The 24,920-nt window shown below is 39.8% G+C and overlaps 1 protein-coding gene across 4 annotated transcripts in view; it reads left to right on the top strand.

The window, feature by feature from the left end:
* Window positions 1–24,920, top strand: part of MPPED2 (metallophosphoesterase domain containing 2) — a 289,676-nt gene that overhangs the window by 106,195 nt on the left and 158,561 nt on the right. For all 4 annotated transcript variants that reach the window (XM_077288056.1, XM_077288058.1, XM_077288057.1 and 1 more), the window contains one exon: window positions 16,071–16,296. In XM_077288056.1, the coding sequence (XP_077144171.1) occupies window positions 16,071–16,296 (226 nt within the window). The remainder of the gene's footprint in view (window positions 1–16,070; window positions 16,297–24,920) is intronic.

The raw sequence follows: 24,920 nt of genomic DNA, 5'->3' as shown, positions 1-24,920 counted from the left end.
TCATCAGCTCAGAGCACTTGCTGTCACTTTTCTGCCCCCCAGTTCTTATGTTTTCATGTATAGTTGAGTCATATGGCCTTTGGCCTCAGACCACAGTTCTTCCATGAAGAGCACTTCTGTGCAGACATATGCGAACAGTAGATGGGTGTAGCTAGGTCCTACTAGTCACTGCCATTTCTGAGCTGATGGCACTGCTGGACATCTTTCAATTTCAATGGGAAGTAAGCATTATGCATCTTTCATCCTACACTAAGCATCCTTGTCCAAACACAATGTATACGGTCTTTTATGTGGCCCATTTCTTGGTGTCCTCAGTTCTAAAAAAAATCTAGACAGATGCATATCCATCATTCAATGCTATCAGGGAGGAATGACAGGCTCTAAACTTATTCTACAGAAGAGCAACGACCCCAAATATACAGCCAATATATTCAGTGTAAAGAAGAACAAGGAGTTCCGTAAGTGAGAACACCCCACAGAGACTTGATCTTAAAGGGAACCTATCACGTCATTTCAGTCACCTAACCTGTCCCCAGTGTATTGTTAGTGATGCAAAGTGCATCACTAACACGTGTTTTATCTTATTTTTTATTAACAACGGCGCTGTAGTGATGTCCAAAAAGCACTTTATATAGTTATACGGTACCTGCTCTTTTAGTCATAGGGGTGTGCTTCATTTTCGGTTTAGTCCACATTTTGTCGTAAACGTCTGACAGTTTAGGATAAATAGGATCCCTGTTCCGATTGGTAAGCCACCAATATAACAAGTAAATTGTTGTTGATTTTTTTTTCCTGTAAGACAAACTGTGGATGTAGACTTCAGGCAGTTGCTCATGAAGGTGGTAGATGCCACAGCTGAAAACTTGGAGCGCTGTTATAGCATTGGCTAACCTCCTACTGTACTTTGTCCAGTGACCACACCAATGAAATATGCGGCAGATCTGTGCACACTATTTCTTTAACTTCTACGCCATCTCCGCATCTGTGTCTCTAGCTCCATAATAACTATGACCATTCAGCTGTTACTGTACACTCCTTTCCCAGTGCGTCCGATGTGGTATGCATTTGATTTAATCCCACCCAGTGAGTTTTCATGGGTAAGACTGACAAGAGTCTTGTGAGTGTGAGGCTAGCACATAGAAAGCAAGCAGTCATAAAGATTAGCAGGCTGTGTAATTCAATTTCAGGCCATTAGTCACTTTTATTTTTTTTATGCTCCAGTCTGTCGACCTTCTCCCTGCCCCCGCTTCTCTTCCTTCAACTCTTACCTTCTTCATTCAGCTTTTCTATCATTATCTTTTGGTCACCATCTCTGTTGTGTTTCCCTTCTTATGGCCATTACCTTTCTCTTAATATTTCTGCCCTTGATTTCCTCTTCTGCTCCTCCACCATTCTTCTCCATGACAGTTATTTAGTCGTGTCCTTCCTTTTGAGTTGCACTCCTCCCTAACCATATATCATGTCTTTCTTCCTTCTTGCCTTTGTCTTAAACTATATCTTTCTCTTATTTGCCCTTGGTCTTGTCCATCTTACATTATTTTTGGCATATTACTTGTTTCTGGTCTTTTCTTTCTCTCTTAATTGTTTCTAGTTTATCCCAAACACAAAGATTCTACAGAATAATATTACTAATGATTATGCTCAACCTTCTAAGGTGTTACATCTCTTCATCGCTCCTAAGGGGTAAAGCCTAAAGCAAAGCTGGGTACACATAGAGCTGCCAATAGTTCTGTACCCCAAAGACAAAGGCCATCAGATGCCAGTCTGAGCCATCATTATTGGACTCCAGATGAATCCGATAGGGGGAAATAAATTGTTTACCTCCATGTTAGGCATATGGAAATGCTCCATCAACCATAAACATCTGTAAGTGCTGTAATACTGCTCCATACATCTCCGGACCTGTATGGTGTCATGATGAGGCCTTGTATCTGCTTTTATGTTTATCATAAAGATTCCTAAAGTCTTGTTGTTTTGCTTTGTATTGGTATACAGTCAGTCTTTATGATCTTGTAGTGAATAGCTATGTTTTTTTGTCTTTACTCAACATTTTATTTTGTCTTTTGGTTTTCCATTTCTTTCTTTCATTCATTGTGCTTTATGTTCCTCAGCTGTTTCTTCACTATATTTAATGCATTCCATCTTGGTCACTGTCAGTCATGCATTCCTATCTTTGTCCTTTGTATGTCTTGTCTTGATCATTTATGCTGTCATAATGGTCTTCACTCAGCCACTTATTGGTCTAGTTCTGTTCTGTCATTTCTTTTGACCATTGTGTTCATCTTGTTTGGTTACTGTTTTGTCGCTGGTCTTTACTCTTTTCTTAAAATCTTGTCATTTTATTTTCAGTATGTTGCTCTTATTTTTGTTGCTTCCAATATTCTCACATTTGATGGTCAAAGAAATATTCTCCGTCTTGAGTTGAAACATGCTCTGTTATTTTTAAACACATTAATTGCTTTCCTCTACCATCTGTTTTGGTTGACTTGTATTTTGTCTCCTCTATTTGGTACAAATAGGACTTTCACTCTTTGATATATCATTGCTTTTTATGGGATTTTCTCTTTTCATTCTTTCATATTTTGTTTTAGTCATAAACATTATTCATAGTAATTTTTCTGTCTTTTATTTGATTTCTCACTGTTACTGTAATATTTCTCCTTAGTCTTGTTGCTTTTCTTCCAGTTATTCTTTTGTTTTCTATGATTTTCGTCTGTGCCTGGATTTCCTTTTATACCTTTCCCTGAACTTATTTCATAGAATTCCTTGTCTCCTTTTTTCCTCTTGGTCTTCATCACTCTACATTGCCTTATCAATGGTTACATTTGCTTCATAGTTCATGCATCCTTCCTGCGCCTTTCTTATCATTCTTCTCTCTGTATCCCTCTCTCTTGTATATTTCTCTGCCCATGTCATTTGACTACCAAACTCCTAGTCCTGCTTTGGCCACCATCTCAAAGCTCACTTGCTCCTCATTGTCTCATTGTATTTCTTTCACCCACAACCTCCTCCTTCCTCTCCCTTTCTTCTTTGTCTTCCCTTCTCCCCTTCTAGATTGTTACATTGTTCTTTAACCCTTTTGTGTTTTCTTTTTTTCATCCCTCTCACTTTCATTCTTTCTCCTTTGTCCTCAATCTTCTTCTTTTTCTATTTTCTTGCTCCAAAATGTTATATTCCATTGTAATCGTGCTGCAATTTGATCATGCTAAATCTTGCGGTCCTTTTTCTTTTTAACGATGCAATGTCCATGACTGCAATTAAAATCAGATTCTGCAAGGGCTTTAAAAAAAACCCTTATTCTTGGGTGCTTTGAATTTGAGCTCATGTATTATCCTTCGCCAGGAAACTAAAGGACTTTTACTTCCTGATTGAAATGTGTATGCATTGTAGGCAGGGTGCTATACGGGAATGTGTGTGTACCGCAGCCCTCTTTATTCTGCTCCCAGCATGTCCCCGCGGAGCAAACCTCCTGCCAGCTCCTGCCTGGTATTTTGTATACAATTCTGGGATGCTGATCATTTAAACAGCTTCCCTTGTTTTGCACACTAGACATGGAAAGTATTTCTTGTCGTCCAAAGTGCAAAAAAACGATTCATTCCTACTTCTGCGGTTCGCTCCCTGCCGAGACCGAACAGGGTAACGCAGTGAGAGAATTTCCAATGACTTGTAATCGTTTGCATAGAATCTCTGAGCAGCGTGAGGATTTAGGAAGGGCGAACTCTGCTGCCTGGTTTTTGTTTCTCCTTAACATCTGACCTCCTATAATCCTATAAGAAACCCAATATAAGACCCAATGGAGCGCTACACAGAGATGCAATATTCACCCTTTCAAGACTTTTTTTGGCATTAATAAGCGATCTAGCTATGGTTTGTTTCACATGTGGCATTTTTCTGCATTTTGTTTTTTTTTTTTGGTGTGTAAAATACGCAGTGTTTTACAGTAATTCACACAGCAAAAAAGGGCAGCAATATTTACCTGCCCAGGTCTCAGAACGAATGCACTATCCGGATACAGCAAACCCATGGAGTAAAGATGGCGGCAACACAGGCGCAAAATACTGATGAGACAACCACTCACAGCCTACCAATTCATGGAGGGGGTCCTGAACACTGCCGAGGGGAAAAAAGTTAATTTTCTCCCGCAGCAATCAGCTAAGTGCAGGCACCGGGTAGGTTAGTAAGGGTATGTGTCCACATTCAGGATTGCATCAGGATTTGGTCAGGATTTTTCATCAGTATTTGTAAGCCAAAACCAGGAGTGGGTGATAAATGCAGAAGTGGAGCATATGTTTCTATTATACTTTTCCTCTAATTGTTCCACTCCTGGTTTTGGCTTACAAATACTGATGAAAAATCCTGACCAAATCCTGATGCAATCCTGAACGTGGACACATACCCTTACACTATTAACCTGCAGATTAACCCCATATCTGCAGTATTATAGTGTTTTTTTTCTGGTGACCGGTTCCCTTTAACAGTATGGAGCCACAAAGACTCTTTGTGTGCATGGAATGTTTTATAGATTGATTTAAACAGGACTTGCCTGCTCGCCTAACAAGTGAGTGATTTTTAATTGCTCTCCTGACATGTATTTTAGTATATAAATGCATTCATCATCAAATGGCAATAATGGAGCATCTTTTCTTTTTTTCTATGCTATTCCTCCTGAAAGTATCTGAAAAAATTGACAACTGGGTGTTACCCAATTATAATTATTATTATTTTTATTATTATACATTTTTATAGCACCATTTATTCCATGGCGCTTTACATGTGAACAGGGCAAATATAGACAAGTACAATAAACATGAGTAAAACAAGGCACACACAAGTACAGAAGGGGAGAGGACCCTGCCTGTGAGGGCTCACAGTCTGCAGGGGATGGGTGAGGATACACTAGGAGAGGGTAGACTTGGTCATGCGGCGGTTCAGCAGACAGAGGATCGCTGCAGGTTGTAGGCTTGCCGGAAGAGGTGGTTCTTCAGGTTCCTTTTGAAGGTTTCTGTGGTAGGCGAGAGCCTGATGTGTTGTGGTAGAGAGTTCCAGAGTATGGGGGAAGCACAGGAGAAGACTTGTATGCGGTTGTGGGAGGAAGAGATGAGAGAAGTGTAGAGAAGGAGATCATGTGAGGATCGAAGGTTGCGTGTAGGTAGGTACCGGAAGATCATGTCACAGATGTATGGAGGAGACAGGTGGTGAATGGCTTTGTATGTCATTGTTAGTGTTTTGAACTGTAGCCTCTGGGCAATAGGAAGCCAGTGAAGGGCCTGGCAGAGAGAAGAGGCTGGGGAATAGTGGGGAGACAGGTGGATTAGTTGGGCAGCAGAGTTTAGGACGGATTGGAGTGGTGCTAGAGGGGAAGCCAGAGAGTAGGAGGTTGCAGTAGTCGAGGCGGGAGATAAGGGCATGCACTAGTGTTTTTGTGGTTTCATGGTCAAGGAATGCACGGATCCGGGAAATGTTTTTGAGTTGGAATCGGCAGGAGGAGGCAAGGGCTTGGATATGTGGCTTGAAAGAGAGGGCAGAGTCAAGGATCACCCCGAGGCACCGAGCGTGCAGGACTGGGGAAAGTGAGCAGCATTTGACATTGATGGATAGGTCGGGTGGAGGGGTAGAGTGAGGTGGGGGAAAGATGATGAATTCTGTTTTGTCCATGTTCAGTTTTAGAAAGCGAGCAGAAAAGAAAGATGAAATCGCAGAAAGATATTGTGGGATTTTGGTCAGTAAGGAATTGAGGTCAGGTCCAGATAGGTAGATCTGTGTGCCATCAGCGTAGAGATGATATTGTAAACCGTGGGATTCTATGAGCTGTCCCAGGCCGAAGGTGTAGATGGAGAAGAGTAGGGGTCCTAGAACTGAGCCTTGGGGAACACCAACAGACAGGAGGCGAGATGAGGAGGTGGTGTGGGAGAGGGAGACACTGAATGTCCGGTCTGTTAGATACGATGAGATCCAGGATAAGGCCATGTCAGTCCTTTGTGGTTGTATGCAGATTGTGAAATACGCTCATGTGAATCAGGCCAAATACTATGGCTCCGTTCTCATATGCATTGTGGTTTCCATTATAAAGTGTTGCCCGTTATGGATCATAATGGCTTATAAGAGAATTTGGCATGTTCTTCCCAGTTTATTGCTGTATTGCTCCATCCAGCCACACATGAAATACTAACTAGACTGCTGAAGTATCCTGCTTTGCGGCCTGCCCACAAACGGGCTTCTTCATGTATCTCCCCCTTTAAGTATCGTAGCTGTTGGAATAAAGGTTCTTTTTTATTTTGTTTTTGGAACGACTGGATAAAAGTGATCGCATGCCTGAAAGTTCACATCAAGTTAGCACAAAGCTGAATGTCTTCCTTGAATGTACTGTTCTCCACAAGGATCTTCCTTTTGATAACTAATCTGGAGAATTATGTGGGAAGTATTGGAAATTTGCCAGTGAAGAGGTATATTATCTGGTTGAGATTCCAGACTTCACCTCTGGTTTCTGAAATATTGGATAAAAGACAAGTTCTTAAAGCACATTCTCAGAAACCGAGGCATGTGATAAAAGCAAGACAGGAAGAATTTAGTCTATAATGAGCTTCCCGTGCCATATGGATCCATTTGCATAGTTGTAGACAATCAAGTCTTTGACATGTTGCACAGCTCCTTCAATACAAAATAGATGAAATGGAAATGTATTTTCATCATGTTGTAAGCTACTGTAATATTAGTACAAGTAAATGAGGTGACTGATTTAAGGTTTCTTACAACTGAGTAATAAATATTCTTATGGGAAGATAATTTTTTTATATCTTATTTAGTGAGTTGTAAGTCCTGTCCACCGGTTGTGTGTGGTATTGCAGCTCGGCGCCGTCTACTTCAGTGGAGCAGGCAAGCAATACCAGACAAAACGCATTGACAGAGGTGGTGCTGGCTTTGGAAGAAATTAGTAATGTTATTTATAATCTTGGACAACGACAAGCTTGGTGACAGAAGGGCATCACAATAAAAAAACTGGTTTCCAAGAAAACCACACGTGCCAGGGTTAGGAAATGAACTTGTGATTAGGGTATGGCCTTCAGCAGTATTTATCAAGACACCGCTGATTTGCCCATACATGTGGGGTGGCACTGCTGCTTGTTTACATTCATTGGATCAAAAGTGGCCAGTTTTTGCTCTTATTTTATGCCTGCTGCTCCCCCGCCCCCCGACTAGTAGTTTAAACACAGATTTCAGAGATGCCTCTTATCAAGTTCCGTGGTTTTGTTTTCTTGCAATGATTGTTTTAGCACCAGGAACGTATCATTGCTGGAATACCGCAACTATACCTCCTGGTCCAACTCCACCCCCTACTTTGATAAGCAGCTCAGTGTCTATAGATTGTGTACATGCAGAGTCTGGTGGGTGGGGTTAGCTTTCTCAGCTCCGCTTCATGCTAAATCTAAAAACTCTGTGTCACAATGGCTGTCCCCAGAAAAACTGAGTGACACATCGTTGGAATCAGTGTCTTTGCCTACATTATGCTGCTCTCAGATGAGGTCACAAAAACCTGCTGACAGATTCCCTTTAAATCTGTCAGACCCAGAATTATAGCAATGTATATGTGAGCAGGTCATCCTTGGAAAAGATAATAAAAATGTAAAATGTGCACTAAATATCTATAAAACCATATGGATTAAAAAATACAAAACAATACTCGGGAGCAGTGGAAATAAAATAAATGCAGAAACTGCCCAATGATGACAGGTCTTCTTTAAATACATTCACTCTAGTACACAATCTGTCCCTTTCATTCTGCTGATCAATTTCATGTAATCTCCCAGGATAGACCATTAATTTTTTTCCCACAAAAAGACCTTCTTTCGATATTCTTGCCCCTAAAAAAAGATCTTGTTAGTTGAAACTGTTTGAAGCCTTGAAGTCCATACTGTGCTGGCATTTTCAATGCTAATACCTAGTGCAGAGATGGGTTGGTTTTTCAGGTCATGCATTGAGGAAGCCTCTCATAAGGGTTGAGCATGGTTAGAGCAATGAGTGTCAAAGAATGAATGTTGTATTCTGTTATTGCCTTATATAACCCCGAAAAAAAGCTTGAAGGGAAAAAAATAACTTGGTACGAAACAAGGGTCTTCTTGTCTCTCAGATTTCAGTGTCTGAGAGAGACGTTCTCTTTTTTATGTCTTTTACCCAGACTTAAATCCCTTGAAACCTAATAAAATTGTTGTATTATTATTATTATTATAAATTTGCTTGGAAGTAGTACTTGCCTCTTAAGTATGTAGTTCGTTATAAGGTATAATTTTATTAGAGCTTCATATTTGGCCCCTAATACATATATATTTTTCATATTCTCATCTTATTTAATGGTGTTGCTTGAAAGTGATGCAGACCGGCATATTTCCAGAAACTGCACTACCCTTGAGGCTTGGCCTTGTCTAGTAATACAGCACAGCCACATTTACTTATATTGCCACAAATAAGCTAATGGATGGCCATATGATCTAATAAGGCATATTAACAAAATATATTTATTTTACAGTGCACTTAATTCCATGGAGCTGCATATACAAACATAAGGATTACAATATATAGCCATCGGGTAATATTCCATAACAAAGTTCTACCTGACGTTCCACTGTTGTGACATTTGGATCGATTTGTTGCAAATGATGGCACAAACCAAATTTCTGCTAAAATATGTGACTTCTCTAGGCACTCATCAGCTGTGATAAAGAAAGGGAAAAGGGTGCTTTGTCACGGTTTCCAAATTTTGGCGCTGATGACCTGATTGTAAAGCCAGCAGCCATTTCAGTCATCTCTCCCATTCACATTTTTTTTTTTTTTTGGACAAGTTCTTCTGAGTTCTTTATGAGAGAGATGCTGCCAGAAATGGTCCTGGGCGAAAGTGTTTGCACCCTTGAAATTGTTGTAGAAAATGAAGTATTTCTCCAAGAAAATTATTGCGATTACTCATGTTTTGTTATACACATGTTAACTTCCTTTGTGAAGAAAGGAGAAACAAAGAGAAATTGGACATAATTTCACATAAACCCCCAAAAATGGGCTGGGTAAAATCGTTTGCACCCTCTACTTAATATTTGGTTGCCCACCCTATGGAATTAATAACTTCCTATAACCATCAATAACTGGAACTCTAACGGGAATTTTGGACCACTTTTCTTTTGTAACTGCCCAAGGTCTCTCATATTGGGTGCTTTCTCCCAATAGCAATTTTAACATCACTCCTCAGGTGTTCAATGGGATTTAGATCCGGACTCCTTTCTGGCCACTTAAGAACTTTCCAGTGCTTTGTTTCCATCCACTTCTGGGTGCTTCTTGAAGTATGTTTGGGGTCATTGTCCTGCTGTAAGATCCATGACCTAGGACGCAAACCCAGCTTTCTGACATTGCAACAAAAAATCCTTTGGTAATCTTCAGATTTCATGATGCCTTGCACACAATCAAGGCAGCCAGTGCCAGAGGCAGCAAAGCAACCCCATATTTGAACTTCCACCACATTTGATTGTAGATATCGTGTCCTTTTCTTTTTAGATCTCACTCCGTGTTTGGTAAATAGGGCTTTTTGGTAAAGCACATCATTCTACTATCTTGGACTCATCTGTCCACAAGACATTTTCCCAGAAAGATTTTGGCTTACTCACGTACAATTTGGGTCTCCTGACATGGCGTTTCATTTCTTTCAAATGTCGATGGATAGTTCGCTCTGACACTGATGTAGGACAGCTTGAATTTCTTTGAAACTTGAATGGAGCTGCTTATCCACCATCCAGACTATCCTGCATTGAAACCTTTCATCAATTTTTCTCTGCCGTCCTCGTCCAGTGACATTAGCTACAGGGCCATTGGTTTTAAATTACTACATTATGTTGATACAGGAAAGATATATATCTTGGTACCGTGTTAGCCAGTAGATAGAAAAATATTTAGAATTGAGAGTCCTCAGTGGTTGATGCCTTTTAATGGCTAACTGAAAAGATGGTAACAAATTGCAAGCTTTCGAGACTACACAGGTCTCTTCATCAGGCATAGACTAATACAAATTCTGAAGAATCACATATTTATGCACAACATTGCACAGAAAGAAGTGACGCAGCTGAATGTACCTGGTATCTTTTAGTCCTGATGTGAATTGGGGATCTTTATCTTGTCCATGGTCATTATAAATGGACAGGTTTTACATTTTTTCTGATTGCAAGGAAAGGTTCCTGCAGCTGTTGGAGAGGACAGGGAGCTCTTGACAATGATGCTTCTTAGATTTGGGGGCTGTCTAAAACACAGTAGTGGGGGGTCTGGAAAAATGGATTGTAATCTGGCATCTTTTTGTAGTAAAGGTTGTAATTTCCGTGCAGCTCCCCTTAGCACCTCCAGATTTGGATTGTAGGTAACTACTAGAGGTACCCGGTTATTTTCTTCTTTAGCTTTGTAATGTAGCAGGTGATTCCTTGATATTCTGGTGGCTCTTGTAATCTGGTTTTCAATTGTTCTTGGATGGTAGCCCTGATTCAAAAAGGTCTTTTTGAGTCGACCAAGGTGTTCATCCCTATCCATTGGGTTGAAACATATACGATTGTATCTGATGGCTTGGCTGTAGACAATGGAGCTTTTTATGTGTTTTGGATGGAAACTGTCCCGTTTAAGGTATGTTGGACGGTTGATTGGCTTCATTGTCAAGAGCTCCCTGTCCTCTCCAACAGCTGCAGGAACCTTTCCTTGCAATCAGAAAAAATGTAAAACCTGTCCATTTATAATGACCACGGACAAGATAAAGATCCCAATTCACATCAGGACTACAAGATACCAGGTACATTCAGCTGCATCACTTCTAATGTGGTGTACTTAATTATTTGTACTAAATGTCCAACTGGCGGTCTATATGTAGGGGAGACAGCGCAGAAACTGAGAACAAGAATGAATTTTCACCGCCACACAATAAGAGAAAAAAGAATGGATCTACCTGTGGCAATACATTTTTGTCTCCCAAATCATAACATTATGGACATGAAATTACTTGAGTTAAAAGGTAACTTCAAAACTCAGAGAGACATAAGAGTCTGGGAATATAAACTGATGATGACCTTTGACTGTCTTGGTGGTGGAATGAATGTGTCTCATGGATTTATGTCTTTTTACATCAACTAAGGAACTTGCCCCTCAGATTATGAGGGGGTCATCACAACAGACCCAGACCCCAATCAGAGGACAATAAAACATTCCTTATCTAAGTGGTCCAATATTTATGGACATAACTGTTTATCACTCATGGTAATTCTGCTTCATGTCACCTGTCTTATCCATGTTTTTTTTTGTTTTTCTGTGATGTGTTGTGCATAAATGTGATTCTTCAGAATTTGTATTAGTCTATGCCTGATGAAGAGACCTGTGTAGTCTCGAAAGCTTGCAATTTGTTACCATCTTTTCAGTTAGCCATTAAAAGGTATCAACCACTGAGGACTCTCAATTCTAAATATTTTTCTACATTATGTTGTGCACCGTGGACAAAGGAACATCAAGATCTCTGGAGATGGACTTGGAAAATTGAGATTGTTGATATTCTTCAACAGTTTTGGTTCTCGAGTCATCAGACAGTTCTCTTCTCTTTCTGTTATCCATTCTTAGTGTAGCACACACAGACACACAATGCAAAGATTGAGTCAACTTCTCCCCTTTTTATCTGGTTTCAGGTGTGTGTTTCATATTGCCCACACCTGTTACTTGCCACAGGTGTTTTTGAACGAGCATAACATTCTGGTAACAAAATTGTTTACCCACAATTCTGGAAAGGTGTCTGGCCTATTTTGGGGGTTTTGTGTGAAATAATGTTCAATTTGGCTTTCTTTCTCTTTTTGTGTGTGTATAATAAAACATGTGTAATTGCCATAATTTTCTGGGAGAAATACTTAATTTTCAGGATCAATTTCAAGGGTGCCAACATTTTTGGCCACGAGTGTATCTATTGATGTCCTATCTTTAGGAGAAAAAAATGTTTGGCTATCTCAAATCGGATATGCTGGATACTTATTTGCCACAAAAATTGTCAGGGGTCCCTACACACATTAGCAGTTTCAGCCAACATTAGTGTTTGTGTGAGGGGCATTGAAGTTGGATTCAGAGCAATGAGAGACCGATGTGAAGGCATATAGTTACATTGTTCACAATGGAGCTATTTGTCTTATTTTTCTAAATCCAAAACTAAAGGCCCCCATACAAATTAGGTAAATGTCTCTGATATCGAGGGGTTTGGCTGACAATCTAATGTGTATGGGGGCATTGGCTGACTAATGTTTGGGAGAGATGTCTATTTAGCATGTCCTGTTTCATTCTTCCATAGATGTTAGCTGGTGGCTTTCTCATAGAGAGCACATGACTGTTCAGCAACTCGCCCATAGATCGGAGTGCTTGTTTGACCGGAGTGTCTGTCAGCCAAAGCATAATTCGTCCAACAGCTATCTTATGTGTATGAGGGCCTTTACTCACGCAACATATCTTCAATGTAAACCAATTAGCCAAATAATATTTTGTACAATGTAAAGAAATGCATGACAATAAAAAAAAAATGCAAATGCCAAATGTGTCACAGATGGGGTAGGAGCATATGCAGGGGGGCACCAACAAATCTTAATGGTATAGCTGGGGCATTTAAATACAAGACCCTGGAAGTAAACCGAAAGCTTATGTGACACTGATGTATATGATGCTCTAGTCAGATTCAAACCCATGGTACTGCTACTGCAAAACAGCAGAGAAACCCACTGCCGTGCCATATGCCATTAGTTTTACAGAAATGCTCTGTAATTAATTGAAATAACTTTTGATACATTGATTCTTGTGCTGCTTGGAAATATGAGCTCAATTACAAAGTTTAAATTATTGCTTCAGCAACATAAATTTCTGAGAGCTTTTTTTCCTCTTTACTAATATTATTTGATGACCATAAATGTTGTTTGAAAATTTCCTCCTGAGTGGAGAAAATGGCGTTTGTTTGTGGTAATTGAATTTCTAAGCGCTTTCTCTGTCACTTTCCAATATGGGCTAAGTCAATTGGAACTTATGATTTCATTGCTTTTCTGGAGGAAAGTAGTATGTAAATTGATCCAGGATGTGTTCGTAGAAAGCCGTTTGGAAATTGAGATGGCTATTATTTATCGTGTTATAGCTGCATCTGGTCGATGAGGTCCCGTGTCACATTCTATTAGATGGAAATGAGTCCCAGGCTCACCCCCCTTAGTGCGTTGAGAATATTCTAATATCTGCCAGTTCTGGGGCTATTACAGGTTATGAGTAAACATTTTGATTGGAAATCATGAACTGCCAGGAGCACAGATGTAGCATGTTGGGAAAGGCGTAGTTTGACTGGAAAACATTTTTGAATTGTGAAACTTCAACTAGTGTAGACAAAAGAGGGAAGGAAATGGCATGTATGCTTGCATTTAGCTATGTACATTAGAGAATTGCTAGCCCAAATCACATTTCAATTCTTTTTGTTGGTTTGTTTGTTTTTACAAGTATTTGCTTTTCCATTTTCTTACATTTTTGTAAATTTTTAAGTTTTATAGAGAAAGGTCCAAAAAAAGAGTAAAAATCAAAGAAAGCCGTCTTCCTCCAAGGAATCTCTTTATTGGTTACCGCATACGAAAAAGTAAAAAATACAAGCCACATTTAGGCCACAAAGAGTCTTTTTCAAGCCAGCTGTACGAAGAGGTGTGCATGTACTACTATAGTTGGCTTGACAAAGCCCTTTGTAGCCGAAATGTTGATTGTATTTTTAACTTTTTTGTATATGACAAACAATATTTGTAGGTGTAAAGAAATTCCTCTGAGAGAACAGAACGTCTCATTTCTCGGACCGTCTTTATTTTTTTAATGATTTGGCAATGCTGTGGGTAGTTACACCAAGACTGCAAGGACCACGGTATGGTGCATGGGAGTAGACATTTTTTCTAAACTATACCAGGAGTATGTTATGTTTTTGTAAAGCTTTTCCCTGAACCAAAAAATGGCATGAAAATGTAGTGCATTTTTATTTCTTAACGTAGACTTTAAAGTAACTCTGATCAGCAGTGGGTTAGCTAAAATAAAAAAAATCTGTTTAAAAAAGCTCGTGGCATTTTTCACAGCATTTTAAGAGTCACTAGTCTTAAAAGTTCATAATAAGATATAAACCTAACATTATTAACTAACTTGCAGTGGCACATATAATATAATCTTGAACAATCACATCTAGTTCTCCTGTGATACTTGGAACAAATCTATAAAACATAGAGACCTAGGCTATGGACACATGGTGTATTTCAAGGATTGTCAAGGAATTTTTGGAGCAGAAACTGAGCAGAAACTTAAAATTCTCCAAATATCAAAGCTTCTCAAAAATGTTGACTTTGCATTTTAGCTCCCAAAACTTTGAGAAAAGAATCCGTTTGCACTTATCCTATAGATGAAACATGAGTGTGTCCATAGAAATTGGGACAATTATTTGCTGTGATTTAACCTTCTGTTTTGGAGAACTCTACTTTTATGGAAGTTGCATCTACCGAATTATGAGTAAATGAGTGCTTGGTATTTTCATCATCTGAGGAATCCATGGTGAATAAAGGCATGTTGGTCTTATATGAAACCTATTTTGTATCATTCCAAATATCTGTTGTAGAAACATCTGTTGTGATGTTCGTTAGCTGTAAATGACTCCATCTTTTGTATTAGACTTTATGTAGTTGACATCTGTACGTGCATGTGGGCTCTAGCGCTGGCACTCCTGCCACTGTGTGTCTTAACACTCAGTTAACATTAACGCCTCAGCTGCTAGGCCCCATGAAAATTAATGAAGCCTGACGCGTAGGGAGTGAAAGGTCAAAGCCTGAACTTCCGCTGCGCTTGTGCTGTTTTGTTGTCTGCCACAGTGTTAACAAAAGGTGGAAGACTCATCTTGCTGTGCCCGACACACACTCTTCACAGGAGCTAATTCCCCTTCCCCCGCTCTCTATTAACCCTGAGACTGGATCAGTGTTACACCTCAGAGATTCCACATCAGGAGACATTTCATGGTACTGTGGAGGACTACGGAGAGAGAATTGGATGCCGTTATCTTACTGACTGATATTAAAGCTCGTGCCAACAATTCTTATTTTGCGAGTATATATAATTTGCTACATTCCTATATATGTAATCTATATACAATTAGTATTAGCAAGGTTTTGTATTCCATCTAGTGAAATTATCCATCCTCACATTTTAAGCAGTAGTTTAGTTTGCAGCTAGGTCATTTGTATGTGCTGTACACGTTTCCAGTCTACATCACATGGACTCGGACAAATGTAATTGTAAGAAGTATTGATTGTTACTGTAATCATTCTCCGCCTGTAGGCTCTCGGCAGTACGTTGGGTCAAGTTATTACAACCCCTACTTATAGCACAGTGTACTTTTTGGTAATGTTCCACAAACACCTTAGCAGGTATAATTATACAGACAGCCAGCATTTGTGAGCGAGACATTTCCTGGAGATATTCTTTCAAAATAATGTTTTACCCTTACAAAATAGAAGGACACTGGAGCCATTTATGTCAGGTGAAATTAGAGAATACTTTTCTGGAAGAAGCATTCTAGACCTTTTCTCCTCTCCTATGATCATATGATCACCGTTCGTGGATTTGACTAAATTCACTTAATCTTACCTGTTTGGGGAAACCTGTAAGAATTGTCTGAGGAACAAAAGTTTAATGCTGCCATGAGTCCCATGTCATGCCAACAGTAAAGGTTCCTGACACCAGTCATGTGTGGAGTTGTTTTTCACCCAAGGCAGTTGACTCGCTTACAGTTTTGCCTATATTATTTATCTATCTTATTTTTTTTTATAAGAGGAGTGTTATTTCTGGTAGCCCCTTCTACAGCCTACTGAGGTTCTGAATTATTAACACTCTTACAATTGCATATAATAATTCCTTATTTTCTAATATAAAAAAAGTTATAAAAAGAATCAACTTATTTACAATGCATTTGAGAAAAGTTTCTAAACAATTAAAAAAATGTTTTATCTCCGTCTGAATGTCAAAGCATTTCCTTTTTTTCTTTGTAGGATCCTTACCATACGAATATAAAATAGTGATTGCAGGGAATCATGAACTTACTTTTGATAAAGAATTCATGGCAGATCTTGTAAAACAGGATTACTACCGCTTTCCCTCCGTTTCCAAATTGAAACCTGAAGACTTTGATAATGTGCAATCACTCCTCACTAACAGTATTTACCTGCAAGATTCAGAAGTAACTGTGAAAGGATTCCGAATCTACGGCGCACCATGGTGAGTTACCTTCTGAATATTGTTATCGGCGGCTAAGATTGCGGCTCTTTCTGCCTGCCTAGCCGAGGATTGTTACTAATATATGTGCTGTGGGGGACTGTAGGCAGGCGGCTAATTATTAGGCAGCTTATGTGGATTTTCTTGGATATCACTTATAAAATGTATTGTGTTTCCTGTTCTGTTTTTCGCCTTGTTTATTGGAGTACTGAGTTTAGGCTTATGGACTTGTTTATAATATCATATCAATTCTAATGGTTTTTGTGTTTGTTTTTACATGTTTGGGTAACCTCCAGGTCTAATGGTAGCCATATATTCATGTTGTAGCGAGCGTGCTCGGGTGTTATCGAAGTACGGTATCTCTGATGTGCTCGGATAATATGTCCAAGTCCTTGTGGTTGCATGATTCGCAGCTGTTAGACAGTGGCAGCACATGCAGGGATTGTCTGTTTGTTAGGCAATCTGTGCATCTGTCTAACAGCCGCAAATCATGCAGCCGCAGGGACTATAATATACGAGCACACCCAAGATACTCGGATAACGCCTGATAAGACTTATCCGAGCACATTCACTCATCACTAATGGACACCTTTTAGGGGTGCAATTACTTAAATACATCCATTTTTGCAACTGGATTTCAATCAAACATGTGGCACTGTTTGTCTTCTGCAGCCTGTGTGTTATCCTATACATAGCTGGCCACAGAATGAGAAAGCTATGAATCCATCAGTGAGCTTGGTCATATGACAGAGTTTGTCACTCTTGTCTTCTCTCAAACTCATTTAGCTGCTTCATAACTATATCAAGCTTGAGATAAAGTTTCGTTTAGTCATACTTCAGTAAAAAGGAGCTGAAGAAAAGAAAGATACTAGTTCTAAACTCTGCCACCAGAACAAACTCACTGATGGTTTAATTGCCATTTTCGTCTGCAGCCAGCCATGTTGTGTTGGCTCACCTAGTGAAGTGGATTCTTAAAGCCATAGGTCTGGATGTGCACCACAGACTGGAGGCATTGATGTAGGATGGTGTATCTGTCATAGTAATGGAGGCTGCAGAGGCAGGATGGCAGCTGAAGAAATGGAGATGTTAGATTACTGAATGGCAGCGATACAGCAGAGCGGAGTATGTCAAGAGACTAGCTTGTCGTGATGTATCAAAGCGTAGCGGAATAGCAGAGCTGAGTATGTCAGAAGACTCCCAATAACCTAGAATAATCAGTATGGTCGATAGTACACCCTTAAAGGGAGTTTGTCAGCAGGTTTTTGCTACATAATCTGAAGAGAGCAGGAGATGTGGGCTGACCACAGATTTTAATGACGTGTCACTTTGTTGGCTGTGTGCTGTTTACATACAATGAAGGTTTTATCGTCTGGGGTTTATTACTGCCAAACTGGTGGTCACGAGAGCAGTGGTCCGACAGTGGTCCGACAGTGGTCAGATTTTTCTGCTTCAGGGAAATAAACCCATTTTTACACATTTTTGATGTGTTTTGCATTGTATTTTTTCTCTGTCTCCTCCAGATAAATATACATGCTGCGGTCTGGAAAGACGTGTCGCTTGTCCGTCTCCGTGGGTGAGCCGCGGGCGTCTCTGGACGCATATTGGGCATAGGATTTCTTGAAATCCCATCCACTATGCTGTAACATCTGGACGCTGCGGGTTGGACACTGAGGATGTACTCCGCATCCAACCCACAGCGTTTACTGACTATGTGCATTTAACCCAAGGAGCACCTGCATGAGATTTCAGAAACCTCATTCACTTTTCTGGTGCTGTAAGACGCTACTTTTTATCCTTTCAGGCATTTCTCATGTTCAGATGGTTCTCTCATGACTTGTAAAGTAGACCACCTAGGTCATTAAGGATAGTATACATGACCAATACTTGTGCTAGGTTGAGGTCTCCATTTTAGGCCTCCTTCACGTGTCCGTATTTATACACGCCCTTTCCTCTGATAAGCAGCTCAGTGTCATTATACAATGTACCGTATTTTTCGGATTATAAGACGCCCCCCCCAAATTGGGGGGAGGGAAATGGGGGTGCATCTTATAATGTTGATATACCTTATCGGTGCAGCGGTGCTGGGGGGGGGGGGGGGGGTCTACCGACATTTTGTGAAAGGCCAGAGCAAGTTCTTCCATGGTTTCCTGTGCACGGTGAACTCTGGGAAAATGGCTGCTGGTCGAGATCTTGGTGCCGAGAATTCGGGAGATGAGCTCTCAGCGCTGAGATTTCACAGGTTTGTTTGCATACTCTGTACCTTGGGTCTTGTCTTGTGTGCTAGATTCCTGCTTCTATGGATCTGGTACTAGTGCTGGCTCTTGTGCTGTATGTATGTATGTATGTATATATATATATATATATATATATATATATATATATATATATATATATATATATATATATATATATATATATATATATATATGTGTGTATATATTAGTGCAAAACTCTGCTGGCAAATTTCCTTTTAAAGGACGGTATGGATTTCTGTAGGAAGCTAATTCCTTTGGAGCCAACCAACTGCGCTCCTGTAGTGAATGAAAGGAGGGAACTGCACACCAAAAGGCATATGGAAATGCTTGCTTAGGATTTATTCAGAATATCTCATATCCATAGATTACACTGCCATCAGGATTGTCACTCTCCACATGGGCAAACATTACCCCTTAGATGCCCGTCTTAAGCCTCTCACCCAGCCAAATCAGATCTCATAGATCTCATACTTTGCACTGACTAGGGGCAATACCCTGAAACATGTCTGCAAATTGAGATCCTGGTTTTGGCTTTTATCCTAAGTCATATGGCAAGGCTCGTTAATGGGACGATATTGACTTCTAGGATGGCTACTTCCAATAGGAGCACTAGAGTTCAAGTCTTCTCAGAAGAGGTAATTTGCATATAGCAAAAATGTAATGTTTTGGGTAAATAACCTTCATCAGATATGTCTGTTGTGGTAATTACTCTCAAAATTAGAAAGGTACAGGATTTAGGGTGGGCTTCCCCAGAGCAAAAAGGCAAACCAGGACCAAGCTCATTCTACAGTGAGATATTCTAAATAAATCAGAATTGAGCACCTCCACGTGCCTAGTGATGTGCAGTTCCTTCCTTCCATTCACGTCATCTCCGCAACATAGTCCTAGTGAATAGTGATGAGTGCGTGTACTCGTTGCTCGGGTTTTCCCGAGCATGCTCAGGTGCTCTCCGAGTATTTATGACTGCTCGGAGATTTAGCTTTCATCGCCTCAGCTGAATGATTTACAGCTAGTAGCCAGCTTGATTACATGTGGGGATTCCCTAGCAACCAGGCAACCCCCACATGTACTCAGCCTGGCTAATAGCTGTAAATCATTCAGCTGCCTCTATGAAAACTAAATTTCCGAACACTAATAAATACTCGGAGGCCACCCGAGCATGCTGGGGAAAACCCGAGCAACGAGTACACTCGCTCATCACTACTAGTGAACTATCAAGTGGCAAGATCAAAAACAAGAACCAGTACACCTGCTAACAGGTAATATGTGTAGTAGTTTCAACGACCTGAGTACTCAGTGTATCACTGCCTGAGCCAGCTTATGAAGCCTTAAATTGTGACCTCAGAAGTGTTTGCAGGGTTAACACGGTAATCCAACAATCTAGAATTAATCAGAAGTCAACTAAAATGATTTGATCAGATGGATTGAAGAAGACCATGCACAACACTTTTCTTGCTAATAAAATGCTTAACTGTTTTGACGTAATTAATTCTTGAAGTTGGTCCTTTCAATACCTTTCCTGTTGGGTATAATAAAGGTGTATGGACCGGTTTTAATTACAAGTTACGGTATATTTTAACCATATTGTTGAGAAGCTCTGGACCTTTGTTCTCTACGCTAAAAAAATGATAAGTTTTAACATGCAATTTAACCAGTGATTGGAAACTTACAGTAAGTGTACGGGGAGTAACATGTGTTTCGGAGTAAAGGTCACTGTGACAAAATTGCTTTTTATGAAATGTCATGTTGCCTTCTGGGTTCACAGCCAAGTATGCAAATCCTGTAAGAAGTTCATAACCGGCACACCTCAGTAATCTCTACATGCGTTACTAGTTAGGACGCCATGCCAAGCTTAGAATTGACTCTGCTTCTGTAATCATAGGGTGTAAAAAGTATTTATTGCCCACAGTAAAGAACAAATGAATGGCTATTATTAATCTTAGGCAAAGCAGACCAATAATGCCAAATGTCTGGTTGACCTGAGTTTTAATATTGCTGGTGGAGATCTATCATCATTCCTAGCTAGCTAGAAAGATCTGGGATGAGGCTGAAATTACAGAACAATAGACCTGTAAAACTTGATGAAGCCTAATAAAATCACTGTCAAACATTCAGTACGAAGTTGTTGATCTTCACTTGTGTTCTCAGACCAGGCTGAAGCAAAGAATTAATTGGCTGTTTTTGGGGGGTTTTTTGCACTTCTGTAAAACAAAATCTTAGTTTGTCCATAGGGCAGCCATATGGACTACCTGGATGTCAGCAAACAATGCTACCAGTCTACTATTTTGGTCCATGTGAGAAATATGGACATTGATCAAGCATATTTTTGTGGGTGCGATGATTATGTCCATTTGTGGTTGTATTATGACAAGTTCAAATATCCTGTTCCCTTTTGGATTTTGAAAAGCCTCTAATTTGATGCGTTTGTGTCTTAAAGCTGAGACAGGTTTTTGTTTCTTTTACCGGAGTTTAGCATTAAGGCTGTAAATGGGGCTCTCCTTGGAAAGTGTTATTGATGGATCTTAGACTATTGCCTATGTTTATGGTCTCCGGACTATGGATCCCGGAGACCGTTAGTCTAAATCAATCATACTCTTGTGGGTGAAGGCCACTGGTCTATGGTCATAATATTTAATGCCACATATTGACCAGTTATGATCAATAACATGCATAATCGGTCAAGTTCTATATTTACTGTATAACATGCCGATTTTTGTTTCTAAAATTAAATGTATAAAACCAATGTACTGTATAACTAATAGTTTTTAGTATAGAATAAGAAGAAATAGATTTTCCGTTGAGAATAATTTACTTTGATATCCCACAAACAGGCAATATTATTCTGTGGCGTCAAAGCTAACCGTATGCAGTATACTCAGGAGTTTGACGCAATAATTTATGATTTATGGCAAGAAGTATAAGCTAACTATGCAATTTATTGTACTTTGAGTAGCTGCCTCCATTTAATGGCATTAGAGAGAGAATTCTATTCCTTCTTGAGGAGAGCTCATTTGCATACATTTTCAATATAAAGCTTAGGACAATATTTACTTACACATCATCATGGGTGTGTGCATATAGTTCTTGAGCAATATAATGGGTCGAAATACTTCTAATGCTCCTTACTGATTTTATGTGAGCCTACTGGGCGAGGAGAGCAGGGCTGAGGGAGAGAAGGTCTCTCTCTTGTTGGGTGGCAGTGTCAATTGCTAACAATCTTAGTGTTAGTGTTTGGGGGACATAGGAGGGATAGCTATTGGCTGAACAATGATTCGGCCGACAGCTATCTAAAGTGTTTGGAGGGGTTAAGAGATGTACTCAAGCTCTGAGAACCTTAAAGGGGTTTTTCCATGAACACAGCACATTTAAATTTATAGATTTATATTTATAAATAAAGTTCCACAATTGGATGTTTAAAAAAAAAAAAAAAATGTTCCTGTGCTGAGATGATCTTATAAATGTGCACCTGCTGTGTAATGGCTGTGTCTGACCGTACAGGAACATGGTCTGATCATACCACATCTCCTGGGCCACATCCAATTGTGGAAATTATCATTAATTTTAATCAATAGATCTTTGATTAACTTTGTTCATAGGAAAACTCCTTTAAGACGTCTCCTGAGTCTTTTAGTCATTGCAAAAATTTATATATAGCAAAGTAAAAAAAATAATTAACCACCCCAGAAATGCTTCCATGTTTAACATATTTTTAAATGATGATTTCACATCAAAGCATTCAATTTTGAATGTCTCTTTTTGCTGAAATTCATTAACTTATTGTAACTTTATTTTGTTCTCTATGAGAGACCTGCTGACTGATTCCTCTGGCAGTGGCTTACCTGTTAGGGAACAAATGGATCTGCTGTTGAAAATCTGATGTCCATGATCCTTCTCCATTCCAGCATATTTTGTAGGGGGAGAGTCAAAAGGCCCCAACACACTTTAGGCTGTCAGTCAATATTGCCGGGTTTGGCTGATTTTAGTCTTACGTATGGTATATAAGGCCATTAGTGGAGTCAAATCTGTTTTACTCATCCAGTGGATTGGTTGGCTTACCCCACATTCGCATCACTAGTTGTAGCCTACCTAGACCTAAGATTGTACCTCATGGTTCCCCTTCTTTTTCACCAGCTTATTGTTGCTCTACAGAACAGACATATTTCTGCACATTGGCGTCTCCTAAACCACAGTGTGAAAATTGCAGATTTCTCTTCAGTTGTTTTTTTTTCCTGCACATTACGAAACACCTTTTTTAAAATGCCTTGACTGTCACATCTAGGTATAGAATGAATATAACCTCATTGAGTTATTGGCTCCGGGTTATTACAAGTTCATACATGCCAAACCTTTCTAGGTTATTTTTTATTTACGTGGTGAAAAAAAATCCAAAATTTGTAAATAAAAAAAAAAAAAAAAAAAGTCATTTTCCGAGACCCGTAGCTTCGTTTTTCGTAATCTGGGGCTGGGTGAGTATTTTTTGCGCGTCGAGCTGACGTTTTTATTTATATCTTTTTGAGGTAGATACAATGTTTTGATTGCCCATTTTTGCATTTTATTGCAATGTTGTGGCGAACAAAAAAAACTTAATTCTGCCGTTTTTAACATTTTTTTTTCTCGTTACGCCTTCTACCGATAGGATTAATTATTTTTATATATTGATAGATCTGGCGATTCTGAACTCTGCGATACCAAATATGTGTATCTTTTTATTTTGAATGGGGCAAAAGGGAGGTGATTTAAAAAATGTTATATATTTTTTTTCTTTTTAATATTTTTAAAAACTAGACTACAACCTGCAATCATTGATCTCCTGTGCTACATATAGCAGGGCTTCAGCATATTTGTATTACGTTTATTACTTTTATTAAAAATACAGCTAGATTATGTTTTAATTGCTGGTGCAGCCACCGTGTTTTCGCAAGCAAAGTTGCTGAAGGAAACTGCTGGCTGTCCGCTCACTGGTGGCGCTGTCGTTCTTGCGGTGGCTTTTGCTCTATTCTGTGAATTAAAGAGCGAGAGGCTTTCGAGGAGAAGCGGTCTGAAGAATGAGCTTGGTACTTCTTCTAAGGCCGGCTTCACTCTGGCATATTGCATCCGATGCGAGAGCATCGGATGCGATATGCTAATGACACTCGGCTCCTGTTCGCAGCAGAGCAGGAGCCGAGTGTCATGCGTCTCTGCTCCGATTCTCTCGCACAGGGAGGATCGGAGCACAGCTGCGGAGGAGGCAGAGAAATGAATTTCTCCATCTCCTCCATGACTGGGGTCCGCTTATAACACACAGCACTCGGATGATATCCAAGTGATGTGCGTTGTCTCACTCGCACCCATAGGCTTATATGGGAGCGAGTGAGCCGAGAGTTTTCCTCGGTCCTAGACAATCGCAGTATGCTGCGATTGTCTCGGAATGAAGAAAACGGCCGACAAAAAGTCGGCTGGTGAGAGCTGCCCCATAGCTTAACATTGGTCCGAGTGCAATGCAATTTTTTTTATCGCATTGCACTCGGCCGTTTAAAACGCCAGTGTGACGCCGGCCTAACAGTTATGTGGACCTCACGTACATGTCCATTAATTGTGTTTGCAAAAGACCAAAAAAGTTAGAGTAACCAATGTTTTAATTTTTACTTAGAAAAAAAATCAATAGTACACATGACATGTCTTATTAATGAAATCTGATTCTTTTTCCTCCTGGGCTGTTCTATCACTTTTAGTTCATGGGTTTATCTGGCAACTGCTGGCGCAGGAAACAACCGATTTTTGAAGGTAGTGTGTGGCGGACACCCACCAATCTAATATTGATGTCATCATATAGTGTCGGAGTATGCTATCAAGTCAGATAAAATAAGTCAGCTGACTACTGCGACACTGACTCGTGATCTTCTGCTTACAGTGGATGGACCTCTCTACAGTATTCCTAAGGTTGATGTTGAGTAACGAGGTCATGCTGAGCTTCAACAGGAAACATGGCTCTTCTAGAGGGGTCTGACAGCATCAACTTTCTTTATAGTCATTAAAATAAACATGCAGACTTGCCCCGAATGTGCCCAACGTATCTATGATGTAGTTATAGTTTCATATTGATATCGGGAAGCATGGTGGCTCAGTGGTTAGTACTGTTCTTTTGCAGAACTGGGATGCTGGTTTCAAATCCCACCAAGGACAACATCTGGTTTCCTCCGGGTTCCCCGATTTCCTCCCACTCTCTAAAGACATACTGACAGGGAATGTAGATTATGAAAACCAATTGGGACAGTGATGATAATGTCTGTGAAGGGACGAGGAAATAATAACGCTATACAAGTAAGAAAAATAAATATTTATTACTGTCTTTGGCTTAAAACAATTCCAAGCTGTTACTCAGCTTTGTTTTCT

Source organism: Ranitomeya variabilis, chromosome 2 (genome assembly GCF_051348905.1).
Source record: "Ranitomeya variabilis isolate aRanVar5 chromosome 2, aRanVar5.hap1, whole genome shotgun sequence".
NCBI classification, from domain to species: Eukaryota; Metazoa; Chordata; class Amphibia; order Anura; family Dendrobatidae; genus Ranitomeya; species Ranitomeya variabilis.
The sequence above is the reverse complement of the archived record's forward strand: the minus strand, read 5'-3'. Positions and strand labels throughout refer to the sequence as shown.